This window comes from Nyctibius grandis, chromosome 1, assembly GCF_013368605.1.
Source record: "Nyctibius grandis isolate bNycGra1 chromosome 1, bNycGra1.pri, whole genome shotgun sequence".
In the NCBI taxonomy this organism is placed as follows: domain Eukaryota; kingdom Metazoa; phylum Chordata; class Aves; order Nyctibiiformes; family Nyctibiidae; genus Nyctibius; species Nyctibius grandis.
In genome coordinates, this window is record NC_090658.1 from 117259412 (window position 1) to 117283311 (window position 23900).

Sequence of the window (23900 nt, forward strand, 5' to 3'; positions counted from 1 at the left end):
TGTTTAACTATGGCATTGACTAGAAGAGATAGTTGCACTGTGTTGAAATACAAATTTTCTTTTAGTTACAGCATTCTGCAGTGAGTCATCTCCTCCTTTAATAGCAGCAGGGGATACAGCAAAATCCCCCCACCAAGTCCTAAGCAACAGCGCTGAAGAAACTACAAATAATTACGAAAGGCAGAAGCAGAAAGTAGACAAGGGGGCACAAACGACAATCAGCAAACACTTGCCACCAGTAACTGAACAGCTGGATACAAAACTAAACATAAGAAGTGCCCAAATTTCCATCACCTCATCATCCTCACCTTTCTCCTCTTCTTCTTCCTCCTCTGCACCTACTCATAACTCCTTCATCCTACAGACGTCTCAATGCTCCATGACCAAAGCATCAAAACAGCCTCCCATAGTTTTCCTGCCCAAACTGGTTTATGACATTATTACTTCTACAGACAGCAGTGGACTTCCCAAATCATCTTCCCTCTTGCCTTATCATTCTGTTATGTGGGCAAGTTCTTTTCGTCCTCTTATGAGTAAGATGATGACTTGCACGGAGCAGTCTCTATACTACCGCCAATGGACAGTTCCCAAGCCAATCCATATGGACTACAACAATAGAAATGAGGGCAGAATGGACACCTTTCACCCAAGGAGGCTGCTGCTGAGTGGGCCACCACAGGTGTGTAATAAGAACAAGGTATTATCATCAATTTATTTTGTTGAATTTTATCATTATCTCAGAAAAATAGATTAGTTATTATTATTCATACTTGAAGGTGTTTTTTGGTGGAGAGTAAGTTGCTCATATTTTATTTTCTAATACCTTCTAATAAAATAATCTTTCTTTCTTTAGCCTGAGTTCAAAGGCAATGAAGCTGCAGCTGTAGTCATTTTCTGTCAGTCTCTCTCCATTAAAACGTTTTAAAAGATAGTTTGCTCAAGAGATAGATTTCATGTATAATTTCAGTTTGTTGAAGTTGAATATGCATTTACATTTTAAATAAAGATCAGAGATCTTCACAAAACCACTTTCTTATGATCAATCTGAAGACAGTTGGGAGTTTGTAATTAAGTTATTTTCTCTGTTTCCTCCACACAGCAGACAGAAATAGAAGCTGTTTTAAATAATACATGCAAGAAGACCAGTTCAACATTAGCAGAGCCGTATTTACAAGAGAGTAGCTGACCCAAGAGTTTTTAAATTACTTTGAAAAGATATATGGAAATGGGTGTAGTCCTAAGAAGTTCCTTCTCTTCTAATTTCTCTAAGAATGTTTAGCACTTATCTCTGAGCAAGGTATCTCCTAGTTCAATGCACATGTTACATGCTAAAGGTAATATTGTGCCTGTCGTGTTCTGCTGAAGTATGAAGCAACAAGATAGGAAGAGACATGATACCTACTGAGAGCATATATATGTCCTGCAAGCCTCAGAAGTCAAAAAGGATATATCCCAACCAAGACAAAGACCCATGTATCCAGTTATTATAACATCAACCCAAAGAATTAATCAAAAGAGAGTTACTGATTTAACTTGCCACATGATCCACTCTCCTATGTCCATCCATTGCAAAAGGAAACTACATAGTGCTATTTGTTAAATGATTGTATTCCATTGTAGACCCAAATTTATGACGCAGTAGAGTAGATAGAGCATAAATGGCCTTTTCGTATTGGGACTTCCTGCAAATGTTACTGTAATACATAAAGGATTCCAGAAAGTAGTCTGATGAGCAGTTTTTCACTGTCCATTCCTTTGATCTAAATTGTCCATGTTTGCGAAATATTGAGGTATTATGTGATCAAGAAACTGAATTTCATACTCAGCTGCAGCACACATTCTGAAGAGAGATGTTTGTTTCCATCTCAAAGAAAAACACAGGCTGTGACAATTTCTTGTACAATTTTATATGCATACACATCAAACCCCAGAAAGATGCTATTCCCAAAGCCACTCTCAACATCCAGATTACCTGATATGTAAATATTTCTTTGGTATTCATTTGGTTATGGGTCACAAATGTAAATCTGTCGTTCTCAAAAGAGCCATTCAGAGACTTCTGAGAGCATACTACACACCTGAGAAGGTTCTGGTGCTTCACACACTTGGTACTTGCCATTTAACTAATTTTTATTAAACGGGCAGCTTATTTATTCATCAGCCCTGTTCCAGGGTTTGGCTTCGTTCCAGGGTATGGTATTCACCACTTTTCACTCTCAAAACTTTTTTTTTTGAAGTATTGAACAGGACTCCTGTTGACCCTCTGTACAGCAGTGAATTTCAGCCTTGATATCACTTCTTTTACTTGAAACTCCATCTCTTCTCCAGCTGTCTCCACAATGCAGGTTATTTTCTAGTCTCGCACTGGGTCATACAGTTGGATCAGTTCCTAAAGGACACTCTTCACATGCTTATTCATTTTATATTCCTCAGTTCTTTCTGAAGAATATACCTGTTTCACACAGAACAAATTCACATGCATCAAATTAGGAGTATCATGTCTTCTTCCTAAGTATCAAAATTTAGGAGTATATATTCATTTCAGTATGTGGAAAAAGACAGCAGCTTTGTCTCCTTTACTATTTTAACCTCCCAAAGTACTAAAAACTCCTAAACCAAAGAGCTGTAAAAGTATGTCGAATGTTTATTGGTTTAAGGTATAAAAATACAGTGTGTCTTCTAGGGAATAGTTACAATATACAGAAACTAGAATTACCCTTCTCTTTTGGCGAAGAAATAATTTTGCTTCCTGAAATCAGTTTTATTGGCATGTGTGTTTAATAATATTAACACTTTACATGGACTTAATGCTTAATGCATAAAAAGATGTAGGCAGAAATAAATACAGTTATTAGACAGCTCCTGAGTGTTAATAACATTCAGCCAAAGTATAAGACTGCCAGAGTACTATCTTTTCAAAAATTAGGAAGCAGTTGTTTTCTTTATCAGGCGGCAATTACTTTACTAAAATCAGGAAGCAATTTGTTGGTTTTGTACCTTTGTTTTTTAACTGGATATTACAACTTTGAACTAGTATTTTCCTTCAGCGCTCAGCGCTCATGGCTCAGCGCTGTGGCACCGCGTCCAGGGAGGGAAGCAAGCTCATCTTAAGACACTTTCTAAGGAAGAAAACTGCTCCACATATTATTTGGTTTTTCTCTACTCCTATTAAAATCTTATTGCAACAGGCTTATATACCATTCAGCTTATGTAAGAAAAATATTAGGGAAATATTTAATATATCTGTTGTTAGCTGTGTTTTAGAAGAATGTAGCAAGTGGAAACAAGGAGAAGAGCCAGCACCATTTGACTAGCTGCCTGTGGACCATCGGCGTGTTTTCTATAAATCACCACTGGTTCGCAGACCACAGTTTGAAAAGCTCTATTGTGGTATGTGAAGAACTATCTCACCTGGAAATTAAAATAGAAAAGCCTTATGGAATCATTTCCCCTTTTGCCATGTTTCTGCAACTGTAAAGACTGAAATCAGATGATACTTTAGAGTAACATAAGAATAATAATTTACTTCTAGTGGTACTGATGTCCAGTGTCTGGAAGAAGTTAAAGAAAGGGAACTCATTACTGTTAGACCTGCTGCAACAGCACTTTTGGATGTCACTTCCATGAATAAGCGTGGAGGCACACACGTAATTTCTCTGACTGAAGTATCTCTCTCTCAGATCCTTAGACAGGCAGTTTGTTTTCAGCTTATCCTTGATATCTATGGCAAGCACAGTTCAGTGGTGAAAATTTTTGGGGAGCTTTTCACTCCCCTTAGGTAGTGTATGTCTACAAAAACTAGACCTTCACACCTCTTGAATTTTCTGCAGGAAGAATTTGAATTCATATTCCTTCCTTTTGCTCAGAATCTTCATAAATGAAGAGCTCCAGAGTAAACACATTCTTAGTTTTTTATGGGCCAAATCACCCCTTGCACTAAGGATGAAGACAGAAACAAAAATACTAAATCTTTGCAGGCCCCAAATTCCTTGGTTATTGTAAGTTTTCACAAGATTTGAGATTTTTACTTCTTAGTCTTCTGGGATTTTCTTCTTCCAAGTCTGATTCATCAGACTTCTGTCTTCCAAATTCAGGTAGATAGAAACAAATTAGAGTAATACTTCCATTATTTGGGATTATTGGCCCCCAAGTGCCTTATCTGTTTAGGCACTGGGCACTGCCACATATTTGAGGAACCTTTTTCCGGGAAGTAGAGCTGTCTGTAGTAGCGGCACCCCTCATGTACGTTTTGTTTCAGGAATTGTAGAAATGCAGCCCAGTTCCAGGTTCCTTCATTCCTTTAATCTGTTTGCAGCTTTTGTGTGCAGAGCAAAGACAGGATATGGAGAAAAACTCCTTGCTCAGAGTACTTCCTTGCCAGTCATTGTCATTGTCAATCTATTATACCATGCTTAAGCCCATAGTCACTAATTAGGATCAACACGGCCTTGTACTAGGCTTCTCTAAAGACGTGTAAAGCTACAGCCCAATCATATATTGAGTTTAAAATTTCTTTGCAGATCTTCTATTTTATTGTAGTTGGGAGATGGAGGATGAGCAAATATGGGGCGTTATGCTTCAAAATTGTACATATCATGCTTGCAGGATCTCTTTGCAGCTACCTACAATGCCCAAACTATCGGAAAGAGGGATGGTGACAAATGGCACAAGGACTCTTTGGAGAGATCTGGAAGCTCTGTTTATTGACAGCTATTCAGTATTTTCAAAAAAAGACACTGTGCAGTTCCATTTTGCCTAGAGATGGTACATACAGAAAATGACACAATTAATTTTAAAGGTGCATTTACCTATCTGGTCATGCTACAAATTCAGTTGTTTAAGGTTCTTTCCTTCTGGAGTAAACATTGATTCTTTTCTCATTTTCTTTTTGAAAATCTTCTTCTCAAAATGATCTGGAAAAGGTGTTCTTTATTTCACCAGCTCATCTCTCCAGCAGCAAATGCAGGCGAATGTGCAAGTGAATGGAGTCCAAATATGAATGTTGCAATGTGCTCAGCCTGATCTCTCTCCTGGCAGAGAAACATTCTGAAAATGCAGAGAGATTCCCGCAAGTTCCCACCAGCATTTTACATACAGTGTTGCTAATATCTAACAGTTCATAAAGCTCGCAGTACTGTATTGGACACTTTTTATGTGACACATAATGAGATTGGGTAAGACATGATGCATGGAATATCATAAGTACATATGTTTTAGTTTAGTGGTTAGCGAATAGCACCAGCACCTGTAGTCCTGTGGTTTCTGACATTTTTGACTCATGACCCTGTAGCTTTGTGTATACTTGAGTCAATTGACAACTGATACCTTTCATCTAAGTACCACATAGTAGTAGCCTAGTCACTTCCAGATACGGTGTTGAAAACCATTGGTGAAGACTGGTCCCCTATGTAAAGAAAAATACATTATTTTGATAGAATAAGTTTTAAACAGTTACCAAAAAGAAAAAGTAAGGTTTTGAGCCTGTTGTTCTGTTGATAATTCTAAGTATATACTTCAAACGGATTAGGAATTAGTTTTTCACATAGATACCTGATATCAAGAGAACAGGTTGTGCACTTTTGACAAATGATCTCTCATTTGTTTGAAATCAGGGAACTGTTAAACTGTCAGGCCACCCTATGTTTAATGAAACAATGACCAGATATGTTTTAAAAGAATATGTTCGTAAGGGCATATAAAGGTAAACTCAGACTTGAAAGAAAACATTGAAAGTATTTTCTTCTAGAACAAAGTGTCATCAGGTTTGCCTCAGATATGGGAAGATAAGATGTTTTTGTGCAGCTCACCAATCAATAGCCATTGCAGCCAAGTTAGAACCTTGCTCCAGAGTTAATAGAAAGATTGTCATTAGTCTCAACGGATCTTACATAAAAACCCAGAAGGGGAGTTAGAAACATCTGGTCCATGGGCCGACTATGGTCCATGCTATCATTTCCTCTATTCAAAGTCACTTTTTTTCTGTGTTACTCCTGGATAACAGAGAGTTGTGTGCTAAAACCTGAAAGGCTTATTTGACCCTTAACAGGGATGATGGTACCCTTTTGCACCCTTGGCAAGCAACTGTTTAAAATGTGGTCTGATTTATTAAGAACAACAGATACTGCACTTTGACCAAAACAAATGTTTACCTACTCTTGCTTCAGCTTCAAATCCTCCCTTTCTCAAATGTTGAGAGAAAATGAAGATTTTACTTGACATATATGGAAAACAGTAAACTCAATACTATATTTAGTAATTCAACACCCTATGCTTCTGATGTGTCCTAGCAGTAATGGCAGTGAAGCTGAGTCTTCAACTGAGTAGTAATACAGACTTAGTCCAAAATCTGATACCACGTTGTGAAATCAAACAGTTGCAGCAGAATGTGCCATAACTGATCTACACGTTAACCCCTCCTGTACAGGTGTGACATTAGTCTTAAGTTGTCAACTGGACATCAGTGCCATTCTGAGGCTGAACTACACACACTCACACGAAATCATGGCATGTTCGTTCTCCTGTGAGAGTGACATGAGCTTGCTGGTCTCTTTTTTCTCATTGAAAGCCATTGTGTACTGCTTCCTGTTCAAGTGTTATGGTTTGTAAAGCTGTCTGCTTAGATATGGCATTATTTACTAGATGTTATCATCGGGAAATGTTATGTGGAAGACACAGAACAATCCATTGAGTAAATCATTGGCTGTGTCTTATACCTTTCAGCTGAAAAAACTATAAAAGGGCAGCAATACTATTTGGCATAATGAAGAGAAAATATATCTAGTGTGTTGGTGGGGTAAAAAACAGAGAAGAAAGCTATAATCTTAAGATAATTTTAAAACGGACTTTTAAAAGGTAATTTTAAAATACAGGAAAGGAAATAGTATATTTTCAGCACAAGAGGTGGAACAACACGTTGTTACATATACCGTGTCCTCCAGGAGTGGAAGTGGCCTGCACAAGTTCTCCTATAGATGCATATGCCACTTTGGTCTTCAGGATAGTCACTGTGCTTCAACAGCAGTCAGTGTACTGGTAAATTATGCAAATCTGAAAGTGCTGAGGTAATTCTTTAGTTTGAGGAGGTTTTTTGGAACATTTTATGAGCTTGTATGGATTTTTAAATGTTCATTGTCTATGTAGAGAGACATGTCACGAGAGAAAATTCTCATCTGTGGGCCTGTAATTAGACCTGTGATATAAAATGCATTTTCCACATGCAGGTGCCTGCATAGAGAGAACAAAACTGTTGAGCATTTAAGCATTTCATTTATGCCAAGGAATATACAAATACAGGGATATGCAAGCGATGAATATTAATATTTGGTTTCACTGCAGCTGCAATTTCCAGATATGTGGAAAAGAAACATGTTGAAAAATGAGTTTACTTTTGTATTTTCTAATTTATATATTTACAGATAGGGAAAACAGGTGCCTATCTGCAGTTCCTCAGTATTTTGTCCCGAATGCTGATTAGACTGACAGAAGTGGATGTTTATGATGAGGAAGAAATCAACAATAGTAAGTTCTTGATATAAAAATATTTGCTTCTGGAGACTGTAGAAAATTGTTATGTTAAACTGAAAAGTAGTTGTCTGTATATTCTACGCCGTTCACCTTTGTAATTACTTCACATTATTGAAATATTTTAAGAAAATTTTTGTGTGATCTTCAACTGATACTTAAGAATATTTTATTATTTTACTCATAATTTTGAGTTTAGTAAGAAAACCACATACCTCTGTTTTTCTTGGGAAGTAATCAACAGCATTTATGTGTATTAAATGGTATCCAGCCATTGTTTTTGAGTTTAGAATTGGAATGAACTTTTGTGGCAAAGTATATAAAAAGAATCAGTGAAATTCCAGCAGATTTATACCATGAGGAGCAATGTCATATTTTCTAAGTACATAAGACTACATGAGGGAGGAAAAAAGTTCCTTCTGTCTAATAGCTAATTTTAGTTCAAACTTCCTTTACTTACAGTGTATTACCCCCCTGTGTTTCCAGATGTATTTCTGTAATTAAGGGCTGGATGACATAGAAAAATATGGGTGATATCTTATGGGATTTGTGTAATTCTACACTAAAAGCATGCCCACAGTCAGCCGTGGAGAGTCTCAGGCAGGTGGTACCTGCCTGCTAGCTGCCTCTGCCAGACCCTGGCTGGAAGCTGGTCAGTCATTTTACTGTGGGACTGTGCCTCAGCTCCTGCTTCTGAGGGCTTTTTGGGGCAGTACCCAAGAGTCTTCCTCCCCTCTGATCTGTGCTTGAGGAAGAGGCAGCTATCCCCCAAGGTTTGTGGCAAAACCTATGGAAAAGGTGACCAGTCTGCTAGGGAAGAGGTTTGTGCAAGCAAATTGTATTTTAGGCAGGATTTTAGAGGTAACTCACAGTCAGGGCATGAAGATAATTTCACCATCTGACTAATTCCAGCTGAGTTCCATATTTATTTTGGGTGCCAAAAGTCAGGGTCTCACCTGTTGTAAATAATCATTTAGTCTATACTCATAGACATGGAGTTACGGCTCTTCACAGCAGCTTACAGCTAACCCCCAAACTGAACTCCTCACTACTGTCCATTTTACTCTTGTTAGATCTTTCATCCTCTTGACAAAGCTAGAAAAGCGTTTTGTAAGGATTCGTGTACATCTGGGTTTTTATGTCAGTTAACCTGTTTCAGAAAAAGGCATGATTTCACTGCACATTATACCAATACCATTTCCTATTTATTTTACCCTAGGGTGAATTATCGTTGATTACTCTGGTCTCATCAGTAGAAAGGGCATTTGACTTTAACTCTGAACTGTAGTTAATACTGCAATTTCTGAATCTTTAAAAGGGCTTCTTTTCCTCAGTGAGAATAACATACCTTTCCTCAATTGAATTCACAAATGTGATGGTCAGACTCCAAATGTCTGGATGCAGGTAGATCAGCCTTACCACACCCTTGACATTGTTTTCATCATTATCCCACCAACTACTCAAGTAAGATTACAAAGGTCTTAAATTGATACCAAAGTTTTAAAAGCTAGAATGGCATTGAGGTATGAGGTACATTTGTTCAAATGTGCACCTCTTGATACATAATAATATTGCTTCCTCAGAATGATGAAAGAAAAAATGATGCAGGAATAATAGGCATAGCAAAGCTATCTATAGCAACATAAAGAGATTTAAAAATTGTAATTACATGAATTCTTATTTTTCAATAATATCATAGACATAAAAGAAGAATCTGATCAATACTACCATCAGCCTGGAGATATGTGGCCAGATGTGGAGACATTTAAGAAGATGCCTTTTGACTACACTATCCATGACCCGAAATATGAAGATGCAAGTCTGATTTGTTCAAAGCTTCAGACTATAAATGGTGAAGGTTAGAATTTGAAAAATCTAGATTGGTACACATATATGTATTTATTTGTTTTTAATATGAGAATCCTGTTAAATTTTTAAACAGAGTGAAATTATCAGAATGGCACTTGACTAAGTAATAGTGAAAAAAGATTTGAAATTTGTCAGATGAAGCACCAGAATATGAGCCTTATAAATGTTTTATGGAATATTATATAGGTAGTCTTTCATTAAAAAAGCTCTGATTCCACAATAAGTTTTTGTGTTTGAATGTTTTTATGTAGTAGAATTGTCCTGCTCTGTAGCAATGAAGTGACTTACATGGGTAAAGTTATTTATGTACTTAAAAGTGTTTATAGGTTTCTTTTTTAGGTTTTGGTTTAAGTTTGGAAAGTGTGAGATGCATGTGTCCAGATCTAGATTCCTGGAATATTGTGATGTGATTTAGTCCTCTGAATTAGCCAGCTGGACATACACAAGCCCATGGGACTAGGTAGGATGTATCCAAGCATGCTGAGGGAGCTGACCAACATCATTGTGAGGCTACTGACTACCATTTTTAAAAGGTAATGACAATTGGTGGAGGTTCCTGATGGTTGGAAAATGGAAAATGGCATGCCCTTCCTCTACAGGATGGAAGAAGGATCGAAGCAATTACAGCCTAGTCAGCCTACCCTCAGTCCTCAAAACAATTATGAAACAAACTCTCCTGTAAGCCATGTCCAGACCCATGAAGGACAGTAAAGTGATTGGGAGCAGCTAGAATGGATCTATCATAAGCAAATCGTGATTGGTAAACATGATTGCATGTTATGATGAGATGATTGGCACTATGGACAAAGTGTTTTTATCCTGACTTCAGCAAGGCTTTTGTCACTGTCTTCTATGATAACCATATAGCCAAAACTGGAGAGAGATGGTTTGGATAGGTGGATTGTAAAGTGGGTGGGAAATTGGCTGGGCCACTGAACTCAAAATGTGATGAGTGGCACAAATCTGACTGACAGCTCGGTATGCATGGCAATACTCAGAGCCAAATGCTGTTTAAGATTGCCATTAATAACTTGGTCCAAGGGACAGAATGGAACATCAGCAAGTTCACAGATGATACCAAATTGGGGGAGCAGTCAATATGCAGGAAGGTAGCACTGCCATTCAGAAAGACCTTGACAGGCTGGAGAAATGGAACCTCCAGGAAGGAACCTCAGGAACAGGAACCTCATATAGTTCAACAAAGGTAAATGCAAGATCTTGCACTTGGGATGGAATAATTTTTTGCAGCTGTACAAGCTTGGGGCCAGCTGTATAGACAGAAACTTTGAGGAAGGTGACCTGATGATCCTGGTAGACAACAATTTGAATATGAGTCACCAGTTCTCCATTGGGTTAATGTCTTACTAAAAACCTAGCAAGCAGGTCAAGGGAAGTGTTTATTCTTCTATGCATGGCACCTGTAAGACCACATCTGGAGTATTCTGTCAAGTTTTTGGCTTCCCAGAACAAGAAAGACATTGACATACAGAAGCATGTTTAGTGGGTAGCCACCAAAATGGATAGAGGCCTGAAGCACATGATGTACGTAGAAAATTGAAGAGGATCGGGTTTGTTTGGTCTGGAGAAGTCTAGCAGGGGCATCTGATTGCTGTCTTCAGCTTCCTAATGGGAACTTATAGACACAAACTATTATAGGTACACAGCATAAGGACAAGAGACAACAGACACAAGTTGCAACGTGGGACATTATAATTAGTATGAAAAGTATTTCCAGAATAAAAGTGGTCAAACCATGGAGCAGAATGCCCAGAGAGACTGTGGAAACTCCACTCTTAGTGATTTTCAAAACTTTACAGGACAAGGAACGACCTTGAACAACCTGATCTGATGCTGAAAATCTGAGTGAAAGGTTTGGCCAGATGACATAACAGAAGTCTTTTTCAGCAGAAATTATATCTCATCTTCCTTCAGTCACCCACAAAGGAGACCTGTTTTTAAAATGTGTATATTCGCTAAAGAGCAGCATCACTAAATGTGCCAAGTTCTTTTCATATAATCTACTGTGACGTCTGTCACAGGACAGCAAATGTCTGTCATAAGATTCTTTTTTACTTTTGCAAGCGTTCAACCAATAATAACAACAGCAACAATAATAATTTTAATAATTGGCTTTGCTTACATGTCAGCCTTATGTGAAATCTGTACAGAATTATCATAATAATGAATTTGCAGATACTTCTTTGTAGTCCCCTTTGTTGTACATAACAATTTATAAAAAATACCATGCTCAGAATGAATTCATGGTTTGTTTTGCATGTGTTTAATACGGATATTGTTCCTAGAAGATAATTACAGTGACAGAAACAGTTTGTTGCAAGGGAATACATTCTGGCCTTGAATATATGTTACATTTAAGTTGTTTCTTTTTTAAATAGACAGATCAATGAGCAGGAGACCGGAAGATATGTATACACGCCGTCAAACAACTAGGATGAGATTGTCCAAGTACGCAGCATATAACACCTACCATCACTGTGAACAGTGTCATCAGTATATGGGTTTCAATCCCAGGTACCAGGTAAAGATTTCCAGATATTACTCTGCAGATCAGAAACCGAAGCAGACACAACCCAAACACAGTTTTATGTACATTCACTGTATTTGACTTGGCTTAGAAGTTGTATGTATGTGTTAAAAATAGCTGATCTACAGATTTTGTTATTTCTTGAGGTTTGCCTGCCTTGACCAGGCTGCAGGTTTGGGGACATCAGAGGACTGATCCTTGCCTCATTTACACTAGCTTATTCAGTGCTGTAATCTGCATTCTACACTTATACTACCAGTTAAAACTACTTTCCCAGTAAACTTTTCCCACTGGGACTTGCTTATGTTTTCACCTGAGTAACTGCAGAAGATGCTACTTCTGATACAGGAGCAGTCCAGCATAGAGTAGTCTATATGTGGCATACAGACCGTTACTACTCAGAGTAACCCTCCAATTTCCTGCCTATTAGCTTGCGAGGAGAAAGGTATTAGCAATGGAAATACTGGGTTTTATGTGTCAATATTTCTGAAAGCAGAGAGTGGCCTGTAAGTATTGGTACCATCTGCAAGATGAAGCTGAAACAATGGTTTCAAAAGAGGGAACAGTTTAATTTATGTTTTTTAGCATATGTTCTAGCCTAGGGTGTATTGCTTAACACCTAGTGAATCATGAGGTAAAATCTAATGCAATACAGTAAGTGTAGTCTGTTTGGTAATGTTATAAATGTGTATTAACTACACTGAGACCTTGTAGTTTGACTCTGACCACTGGACTTATCCTATTTTTTCCCATCCTCAGCTTTATGAGTCCACTCTGCATGCGTTTGCCTTTTCCTATTCTATGCTGGGAGAAGAGATCCAGCTGCATTTTATCATTCCAAAGTCAAAGGAGCATCATTTTGTCTTTAGCCAACCAGGAAGACAATTGGAAAGCATGAGGCTACCACTAGTCACAGATAAGGTAGATGGATAATTATATTTATGGCCATACATGGGAGAGAGACACTACGAATTTTAAAATTTGTTGAATTAGGAGTCTTTACACTTCTGGTCCTGCTGTCAAGAGATAATGAAGATGTCCTGATACTAAGCTTGTATTTTCTCCCAGAAAGGGAGACATGAGGCAAAACTATCAAGCCACCAATAAGCTGTTTCTTTTGCTCATTATCAAGGTTGATCCTTTGGTATAAACACTTTTATCTGGGGCAAAATGTCTTTGGTTTTGGGTTTAAGATGTTAAAGCGAGAATGGTTTCAGCAATGAGCCTCAGAGGCATGGTTTTGTTTATCATACAGTTACTAAGAGGAAGCAATTCATTACTGTAGAGGAAGGCAATGCGTTCTTCTGCACAAATACTCAGTTGCTTTCATATAAAAATAAGGTTTTCAAAGAATCTTTGTCATGGCTTCAAGGCTGCCCAATGAATCACATGTCACACTTGTAGAAAACACTTCGTAAGGTCATCCATCTGACAGGCTATGCAAACTCTGATGTTGGCCTTTACAGTGACTCCTAATATCCATGTCTAAGATGAAGCTGTGCCTTGCTCAGGCCACACTGCTTGGAGTATTGAAGCAATTTGTGGAACAGTAGTAAGCAGTAGTACTTCTATCCTGGAGAAAATTAGCTGCTTCGAATAAACCATAATCAATCAATACCACCCTCCAGTTCGGACTTTTATGTCCAGTTCAAATTTGAAACAGGAGAACCCAGGCAGCAACACAGCAGCAACCGTGCAATGTGAGGATGAAACCTCCTGCTCTTCCTCACCGAGTAAACTTATGCTTGGCTACACAGTCAGAACTGTGCACTGGGTTCTTGTGGATTCTCTTCGTGCTTCTGCCACTGATCTGCTTTGAGGCTTTGCCAAAACCATTTATTCTTCCTTTGCTTCTTTTTCTGTTCACTTGCTCCAAAACGGTGCGTGCAATCTTGCTGCAAGCTTGAAAAGTGCTATGGGATATAAACCTAGATTATTAAACCATTATAAAATATTTTTCTTGATCCAATTTAAATGTCCTTTTGTGAACTCCACTGGCATCAAATCCACCATTTTGTGCTTTGACAGTTTTAAATCTGGAGTGCTTAGTTGTGAGGGCTTTGGAGAGTCTCTGTAAAGAGTCACACTTTCATTCTGGGTCCTTAGTGACCTTAGTAGGAACCAGGCTAAAATCAGTGGCCCAGACTGGAACAGTCCTGGATGTCTGTAGAAACAGGGCTTTCAGAAGCTATACTATCAAATTTGGAAGCACCAAGTGAGTTTCACTGAGTGATAGCCAGTCAGAAGGGTTGTACTGCAGCTTAGGAGTAAGGTGTTTCTTACCGTCTTATGTCATATGGACCTAAACCCTTTTCCAGATCTAGCCTCAAGGTCCCTGTGCACTTGGCAGGTCAAGGTTAGCACTCCTATCCAGTCCACCACACTCTCACCAGTCGAATAAGCTAAGTGACAGAGTTTTCTTTTTCCCAACGCTTATAAAAGTTGCTTATTTTCCTATTAAGCTGATTTAAAATGTAGCAGTTTGTCCAGTGTCAGTGAATCTGATTTATTCGCCTGAAGGATCTGATTCTCTTTGTTTAAACATCCTCCGGCTTAATACAGAAACACACTTCTTTTTATTTACAGAGTGAAGATTACATAAAAAGCCCCACTTTTACTCCCACTACTGGTCGTCATGAACATGGACTTTTCAATTTATATCATGCAATGGATGGAGCCAGTCATTTGCATGTTTTAGTTGTCAAGGAATATGAAATGGCCATATATAAGAAGTATTGGCCCAACCACATCATGCTTGTTCTTCCAAGCATTTTCAACAGTGCAGGAGTAGGTAAGTATAGCAAAAAGTTCTAACAAATGTGGACACATGACTTGGGCCCTTGAGGTGTTGTTACTCAACAGTGAAACGTAGACACACACATTGTAGCTAGCATATCTGATCGGGTGAGCTGGATTCTCTTTGAAGACAATGTGTCACAGTCGAAGATGCGATTCACTTAATGCAGGTCAACTAAAACAAGCTAGATGAATTGCACCCTAGAAATACTTACTCTCCTCTGTTGATTTTAAAGGGAGCTGAGGGTGTTCACTCAGATGGAGTTACCTACTCTGTTTCCTCGTGGAAATAAATTATGCGCTATTTGCATAGGCAGTGGTGCACTGATTAGCTACATCTCTTAGGCAGGTTCTGCTAATATAATATCTGTGAAATATTCAGCACCCTGCTTTTACTGCTGGAACAACTTATAGACAGCAGTAGTGACAAACATTAAAAGTAGATCGTCAGGGGAAATAGTTCCCATGTTCAGTTGGTCAATCAACATCTCTAGATGTTTGCACTAAGAGATGCTAGTGGAGCCAAATATCTGTCAGGTTAAAAGAATTAGTCACTAAACCCTTAAGACACTAGCAAATCTTCACCACAGAAGTCAGGCTTCATTTTGTGTGCTTCCCAGTGGGGCCCTTGATTGGCAAGTGACAAAGTAAGTTGGCTCTGAGGAGTGTTAGGGTGTTAAAATCTTCAGTGATTCACACCCTGGTCTGCAAAATATTCACTTCAAAAGGCTTCCAAGTTAAAAGCAAACAATTTCTGCCCCTAGTTTTAATCCGATGGTTTATGTCCTTGGTTTCAGGTGCTGCACGCTTCCTGATAAAAGAGTTGTCTTACCATAACTTGGAGCTTGAACGAAATCGGCAAGAGGAGCTGGGGATAAAACCCCAGGATATTTGGCCTTTCATTGTCATTTCAGATGACTCCTGTGTTATGTGGAATGCAGTAGAAGTTGATTGTTCAGGAGACAGGAAAAGGTAAATAGAGTAATATACGCTTTTTCAGCTGATCTCTTTTAACCTTTCACTGCATATCAGCTTTGAAATTACGTTTGATATACTACAACTTTTACCCTGTACAAGCAGACAATTTGCCTAATGAGAGAAGTATTTTCCCTAGATATCTGCCTTTGCAGAGCACATAGTTTAGTGACTGTTTTTCATTCCTGCCCCCTGAGGATTTAAGTGCCCTGCAGCCTTTGCTGTGTAGCTTGACTCCGGTTCAAACTAGAGTTACTTGGACTGCAGATTTCAGGCTCTGTAAACAATCCCTGATACGCTGGGCAAGCATGGGCATTCACATGTACATTTTTAACAGGATTTTTCTAAGGAAGCTAAAAACGTTTTTGTGCAAATTATGCAACTGATTTCCTCTGGCTCTTTTGTCAGTCCCAGTCTGTATGGCTCCTTTATTAGCTCCACAAATCCCCAAACAAGTGTTTTTGTTTTCATTACTTTAGAACATTGTTTGTACTAGGTATTTTTATCTATTCCCAGAACGGTGCTATGCGGGATTTACAGCAAACTTTCAAAGAGAACAAAACTCAGTGAAAACTGAGATTTATGGACTCTAGGGGTGGGCTAGGAGGATCTTACACTTTGCACTTAAGTTATGGCACAAAGTCAGCAACCCTCCCAGAGTCATTTGTAACATTATCCAGGTAACTTTAAAGGTTTACATATCTGAGTGAATATTTTGAAAGATCCAAACTAAGTTTCAGGTCTGTCATACCAGTCCCCACCACATAAGCACTAGTTAAAGTTTTGATCAGAGTGAGAGACAAGAAGTTGCAGTAAAGTAAGACAACACTGAAGTTATCTACCTGATATTCGTAACTACTTTTGACTGTTAAGAATTGCTCTTCAGCTGAATGAGATTCTGAATATTCTCTATATGCTTTAAAATTAACACATTTTCGTAATTATTGTAGTGACTATACGTGGACTGAAAAGAATGTTTCCTTGAAGCAAATTCTGCAATGTATTGAAGCAACTCCCAATGTCACTCACTATGCCTTAATTGGGATGAGGAAATGGTCCAGTAAAACAAACAGAGCTGAGATCAAGGAACCATTCTCCTGCTGCCACGTGCATGATTTCATTATGCTGAATGTCGATCTGACACAGAATGTACAGTACAATCAGAACAGGTAAGGGAATCAGTAGCATCTTTCGGTAGAGATAATGAACAGAATAAAAGAAGTTTTACAAAAGCTCTTGTGGGTTTTTGGGGAAGTTGTTAATGGGATGAAGACAGATTTTGTTTTCTTACTGATGGTTCAAATCCTTCCCAAATTGCCAGCAGTTGGAAAAAGACATTAATTTCCATATTTCCAAATAAAAGTCATATTTGAATTACAGGGTAGACACACTCAGCAGTGTGCCCTGCAGTATTGGTCCCCCAGTTGTCTAGTCCAAGTGGCCTTTTGGTAAACACCATACTTCCCTCCTGCCCGCTTACCTGCCCTCCCTGCCAAAGGAGACAGGGGTGTATGGGTGAATTGTGCATAACCAAGTCTTGTTCTGACATGGAACTGAGATATAGCTGGGCTTTTTACCCTGAGTAGAACAACACTGGAGCATACTCCATGTGTGCTCACCAGGACAATCAGAAGAAACAAATAAATAAACCCTATTAACATTGGTGGTTGTTTCTCACATTCAGCTGGCTCAGAAATCCCACTTTTTCATTTATTGTGTCACAAAGGATGTTTCAGATTATAATATTGCCATACACAGTATCACCACAGTTACCAGAACTGTATTCACTAGGTACATCATCTCACAGAATTTCACTGTGAAATAAACTGTGGTTTTGGCCCCATTTCTGAGGGACAAGCATTTATTACAACAGAATGAAGTAGATATGACTAGAGGTGGGATTCACTTGTCTAAAGCCGGTCTTTAGGCACCTCAGAATATACAAGATGTCCATATGGGGCTGACAGGTATGACATGACACATCTACATGTGTTTTTCTGTAAGCTACGTGGGATACACCAGGTAATCTAAAATGGCTCTACACATCTAGACTTAGATAACTGAACATCAGTCACTGTACTTTGCAGAAGAACTCTCCTATCTCAGGAAGATGTCTTTTGAAGTCCAAGTGCAGGGAAGCACTTCTGCTTTCATTATTCTGTGGATAAACAGATGACCTAAATTTCTATCGTCACCAGCCTGACACTTTAAAAGAGCATTTTTAACTTGCTGCCGTGCATCTCCTAGTACAGAACTGTGCTCCCAGGCTGTCTAACTGTATTACCTTATGAAGCATTATGAAGGGCTAATGAAGAGAATGACAATAAAGCAAAATGATACCAGTACAGGCAGCAATGTTAAAATGTCAGGAATGCCAGATCAAGCCACCCATTTCCTGCCTGTGTCTTGAAACCACGTGTGGCTCACCATAACCCTCTGTGTGGGTGCTGTTGAGCCTGAAGTATTGTATGACATTCCAAGCCTGGGCTGGCAAGGAAAAAGGTACATTTTAAAACACAGAATCACTGCCAGTCAGGGATACCAAATATCCGTGTAAATATTACTAAGATCAAAGACAAGATTTTACAAACCTATAATTAAATGCCGTGTTTCTCACTGATGCCAACTGTTGCAGTAATTGCTCACCTCTCTTAAATCCAAGCCCTGGATGTTAATCCAATGGTTCTGCACTTCATCCTGTTTGCTGTGTAATACATACATTCAAAATGGAGAACTGAGTCTGAATTTTCCAAAGGCCAGAGTATTTGAATTTAGTCAGCTTTACAAGTTTACCTTTTATTCTGTTCCATCTTATTTTTAAAGTGAGTCAAAATGAGTCAAATTTAGCTCAGGGATGTTTGGCCTCATTCTGCTTAATTTATTCCTATGTCTCAGCAGTTCTGCTGCATTAAAAAAAAAGACACCTTGTCTTCAAATAGTTGTTGTCTTTAATGTAAAATGACATTATTTCTGTAGAGGAACATTGAAAAATTTACTGAATGTTTACATTCTAAGAGAAAAATGAGTAGTCAGAGAGCTCTGTGCATTTGACAAATCAAATGTGGGGCCTCATCCATTTCCTTGGAAACCAAAGGAATTAATTTCCTTGACCTTATTTGGGGTAGTAATGTATGTAGCTATTTTCTATGACTGCATTATTGTAGTAAAAGGCAAAGAAAATATTTTAACTCCTAAGTCTTTTCCCTAGCAATTCACTACCTTTCTCCTTCCACTTTCCTCTGTGGTTCTGGTCCTTTCCCTCCCCAAGTGGTTCCCTCCCTCATTCTGATTTTCTTGAACTCATTCTAGCCTAGTTTATTATTACAAAGCTGAAGCCTCTTTCCCTGACTGATAGGCACTGGTGGAGGGTCAATATGTTTGACACCTGTCCTTTCTATGGTGCTGATCAAAGACCCTGAGTGCTTGCATTTGTTAGTGTGTGATGAGAAACATTCCTCTGAACTGCTATGATTTTATTCTTTCCAGATTTACGTGTGATGATGTTGACTTCAACTTGCGTGTCCACAGTGCTGGTCTTCTCATCTGTCGGTTCAATCACTTCAGTGTCATGAAAAAGCAAATTGCAGGAGGAGGACAGCGATCCTTCCACATTAAGTCTAAGGTGGGGACTGAGACCTCTGTTCATTGTTGTTAGAATTCTCTTTTCCTTTTTTGTACTGTGTAACCAGGAGAGCTGAGGTATTTTGGTGCATCACCATTTGCCAGTAATGGGGTACATCTGACATGTGGGGCTTTTTTTTTATTTCTTTCTGAAATCCGCAATATTCTTGGCATAAATGTACCTTTCCTTAATCATTTTCCTTTAAAACCTTTAAAACACACCTAAAGAGTCTCTTTGCAATCCAAGTAACCATTCACTATAAATTTTTAATCTGTAGCTATTGAATTGCTCATCTTCTTATGACTTCATATGTAGGAGTACTTTGGGTTCAAAGAAGAAACCTCAAGGACTCTATAAATATAAATATAATCCTGTGAAACTCTGAAAGTTTTTTGGTAGCAGATACTTTTGGCTGAATGACTTTGCTTCTCATATAAATCTTAGATTTGTAAGATAGAGATATATTTTATACAAACCAAAATTCAGGGAAGTACAACTTGATTGATCAGGATTGATCTGAACCAGAAATATTTTTTCCTTGTAGGTATCTGACACTCCAGTTTCAATCTCGCCTGCTCAGTACATTTGTGCTCCTGACAGCAAGCATACCTTCTTGGCAGCACCTGCTCAGTTGCTCCTTGAAAAATACCTCCAGTATCACAGCCATCGCTTCTTCCCTCTCTCACTGAAGAATTATAGCCATCCAGTGCTATCTGTGGACTGTTACCTTAATTTAGGACCACAGGTACCGAACAAAATAATCTTCAAGCAGCTCTAGAAATGTACAGGCTATGCTTTGGATGAGTTTGTTGATGCATTCCTTAATAATAGTTACACGGCCTTTGAAGAATCAAGTGTTAGATCCCTATAATGTTAAAATCAAATTCTTAGTCCCATTAGTCCCATTATTAGAGGCTTCAAATAAAGTACATGGAGAACAATACCAGAGTTGTCCTAAATACTAATATAGTCTGTGAATTATATTAGATTCTGAAGTAACACGGAGGACATTTTTCTTTAACAAGTGTTTTATCAATCTATCTGCTATAATTTGGTCTTTCCTACAGCAAACTTCTTCCACAAGAGTGTTTTGCAAATATAAGCTAGCCCTTAGAAAGCACTTCAAAATGCAAATGTTTTAGTTCACTTTTGACTGACAAGCTGAGGCAGAGAAGAAAATACCAAGAAAACAGTCAGAATGGGAGAAGCTGACATTAGATCTCAGGAGCTGTTGGCTCTCTCAGATGAGTTTGATTCTAAAGCCAAAGGTCATGCTTAAACTCAAACGTAGGTCGGATAGAAGTGTGATACTAAAGTGGTGGTGTTCAGGAGAGAGAAACTGTTTTTACCTTTTCACCTGACTTGAATACTAAATTAAATTCAGTCTTGCTGGATTTACTAAACTTCTTTACCAAAACACCTGTGTAATGACCTTCCCATATATGCTTCTCCTGGAACATTTTTGAACTATATCTTTCAATTTCCTTTCTGGCTGAGCTCTTACAGGTCTATGTTCCCACTATGTTTGGAAAAACAAACTCTGTGGAAAGGCATTGTACTGTTACTGCCTTCATCCATTGCATCCTTTCAGCTCTAACCAATTCAGCACATGAAATGAGTTCAATTCAGTTCTGGAATTGTTACCTGAGCTGGAATATGATACAATAGGATTGAAAGAATATGGATAAACATAGGCACTCTGGGCCAGAGCCTCAGTTGCTGTGGGTCAACCTTCCTCCACTGAATCATGCTGATTTATGCGAGACTAGGGTCTGCCCCAACTAAGTAGTACAATGGCACTTTGGAAACAGAGCCTTGTGTGGAAGATTCCTTAATTTAAGTTCATAAATCCTGAAAGAATGCTATAAATATTTCCAGTTCCTAGTGGATTTGGGGACTAACCATAAAAACAAACTAGACAAGAGGAAACCTTGTGCATTTATGTATATGCACAACTCCACTGACTTGAGTAATCCTATCGTAATGTAAATGAAATTAGGCATTTCTAAAGGGTTCTTTTCATCTCTGACTGCACAGTTACCATATTCACTCATGTGTGGATAAACTGTGCTGGGCAGGTCACAGCATTATGGTTGGGGGGAGCTATTGTTACTGCAGGTTTCAAACCCTGTCATATCTAAACCTCATGATAATAATAATAATGAATAGCAATGACTAATACATAGTTATGAATAGTGCTTTTATGTAGATTTTTAGTAAGTAGACGGATGTTTAGGAAGGAACTATAAAGATCACAATATTTGGAGTTGGAAAGCAAGTCTGAATTTGAATCAGGTGCAAATACTGAAAGCTTGATATCAAACCTTAGCTTTATATACAAGCTTGAAAAATGTTCATTTTTTTTCCCCCTCTCCCAATCAGATTGCAGTTTGCTACATGAGTTCTCGGCCTCACTCTCTGAATATCAGTTCCTCTGGTTTGACATTCAGTGGTCTCCTGCTGTACCTCTGTGACTCCTTTGTTGTAGCTAGCTTTTTGAAGAAGTTCCATTTTCTTAAAGGTGAGCTGCAATAATTTTGTTACAGAGAATTATATGACCTGGTCTCTGGGAACCTAGAGAAAAATGTATTTTATGTGAAAATATACATTCATATATATGTATATACATGTATTTATATGTATATGCATGTATTCATATTTGTCTTTATACCTCCCACCCATCTTTGATGCTTGATCATGCTGGCTCTGTGCTGTAGTAAAATATAACAGTGCTCTAAGTTCTGCAGATTTCTAAATGGGGAGGAATGTTGGATCTATATCATTATGCCTAGTGTATATGCATAACTCCTTACTTTCAAGCTTGAAAACTGAGTATTTAAGGTTTATGTATGAAGCATTTACCTATTGTGTTCTTGCAGGTTTTCTAATTTTGAATAGAAAATGGGTGATGGAACAGCCTCCAACAAAATCTATTTATTATCCATGGAAATAGAAGCTGGCTCATTTAAAATTTATTCCTAATAACCAGTTTCTCCATGTAGTACTTATGATGGTGGATAGCGGTGGAGACAAATAACTACCATTTGTATTGCAGGCAGTGACATTGCAAACTTCTTTCAGATTGTTCTGCTACTATCTTAGGCATTTAGCGCTCCAGGGATTTGTTTCACTCACAGCTATAACTGTCACCGGAGGAAGAACACCGTGGCAAATGCCTTCTTGAAACAGGCAGAGGTGTTATGAACTGCTGTGTTCTTTGTTGCAGTTAATACAATTTCATGTAGGTATGTCTAGCAAACTGCAAATTGGGGTATACAGTGCTTTTACCTGCACACGCCACTGAAGCCACACGAGTGCCAGTGTCCATGCTTATTCTGGAGCAGTGTCCACGTTTTAATCAGCCTGTAGTTTCTCTATCGTCAAGGCTATCAGAGTAACTGCAAATGAAAGCAGTGCTTTTGTACTGCATTTTTTGAGTGCCCAGAGGCTATCAATCAGTTTCGTTTTACATAAACCAGACAATTTTTATAGCGTGTAGCACAAAGTGTATTTGATTTGGGATTTCTCCATCTCCCTTGGCAGTCTACTTGATTTTCTAGCCTGCCACATGAGCATTAAACACCACATGACTGTCTGTCTTGTTTCTTTTTATTATATTCTCAGCTTTTTTTTTTTGTCTTGGACATTTCCACTTACGTTACCATCTCTTATTCAGATTATTGAATGCTGGCAAGGTAATTATTTTCTCTTAATTGAGCACTTTTCTCAGAAGCCAGGAAATCATGCATGCAAGTTAAAATGGTATCAGCATGCCAGTCAACACAGTTGATATTATTTACTAAAATATGATATTTCTTACTTCGGCATTCTGGATTCACCTGTGTCCATAGCCATACAGACCAGGTTCTTCTTTGCCAGCACTTTAGTTTAGCAATCCGAAAAGTGCTAAAGTTTGTGATTAGTTTTAAGGACATGTTTAGATCATTTCTGGTCAGCAAAGCACAAAGAGCTTAGTCAGCCATCATAGTAATTGACTTGTGGTGTAAGTGTTTTACTGAGTGAGGGCTTCACTCAAGAAGGTAATGATCAGTAGGACTAGAACAGTAATGGATGTAGGGCTTTATCTTGTTTTCTGCCAGGATCCATCACTACCTCCTTAGACCTAACAGTTTTATCCTTCCTTACCCTAAAGAGCAGGGAATCTATTGTTAGTCCTGTTTACTAGATGAATACTCGATACCTGAAGTTACACAAGAAGATCCTGATAAATAGGCAGCTGAACATAGCTCTCCTCAGTGCTACACGAGTGTCTTAATTTTCTCCCGAGCCCATTTGTAACTCCTGTTGTGAAAGTGGTGGAGTTCTACATGCTAAGTTGTGGTGGGAGCTGGGTGATCTGAGAACAAAGTGGACACTCACGTGGGTTTCTTTTTAACTGTTTGCTTAGGTGCCACCCTGTGTGTTATTTGTCAAGATCGCAATTCTCTTCGCCAGACTGTTGTCCGGCTAGAGCTGGAAGACGAATGGCAGTTCCGACTGCGGGATGAATTCCAGACTGCCAATGCAAAAGAGGACAGACCACTTTTCTTCCTGACTGGACGACATATTTAA

At 38.5% G+C, this 23900-nt stretch overlaps 1 protein-coding gene across 2 annotated transcripts in view; it reads left to right on the plus strand.

Annotated features, from left to right (window-relative positions):
• The window catches only part of GREB1 (growth regulating estrogen receptor binding 1), a 60238-nt gene extending 36338 nt beyond the window's left edge, over positions 1 to 23900 (plus strand). The window contains exons 21-32 of one of the 2 annotated variants that reach the window (XM_068405136.1): positions 66 to 697; positions 7416 to 7518; positions 9221 to 9379; positions 11787 to 11929; positions 12695 to 12856; positions 14522 to 14726; positions 15529 to 15703; positions 16657 to 16875; positions 19193 to 19328; positions 19873 to 20073; positions 21711 to 21849; positions 23737 to 23900. In XM_068405136.1, the coding sequence (XP_068261237.1) occupies positions 66 to 697; positions 7416 to 7518; positions 9221 to 9379; positions 11787 to 11929; positions 12695 to 12856; positions 14522 to 14726; positions 15529 to 15703; positions 16657 to 16875; positions 19193 to 19328; positions 19873 to 20073; positions 21711 to 21849; positions 23737 to 23900 (2438 nt within the window). The remainder of the gene's footprint in view (positions 1 to 65; positions 698 to 7415; positions 7519 to 9220; positions 9380 to 11786; positions 11930 to 12694; positions 12857 to 14521; positions 14727 to 15528; positions 15704 to 16656; positions 16876 to 19192; positions 19329 to 19872; positions 20074 to 21710; positions 21850 to 23736) is intronic. The other variant, XM_068405144.1, reaches the window with a different exon arrangement.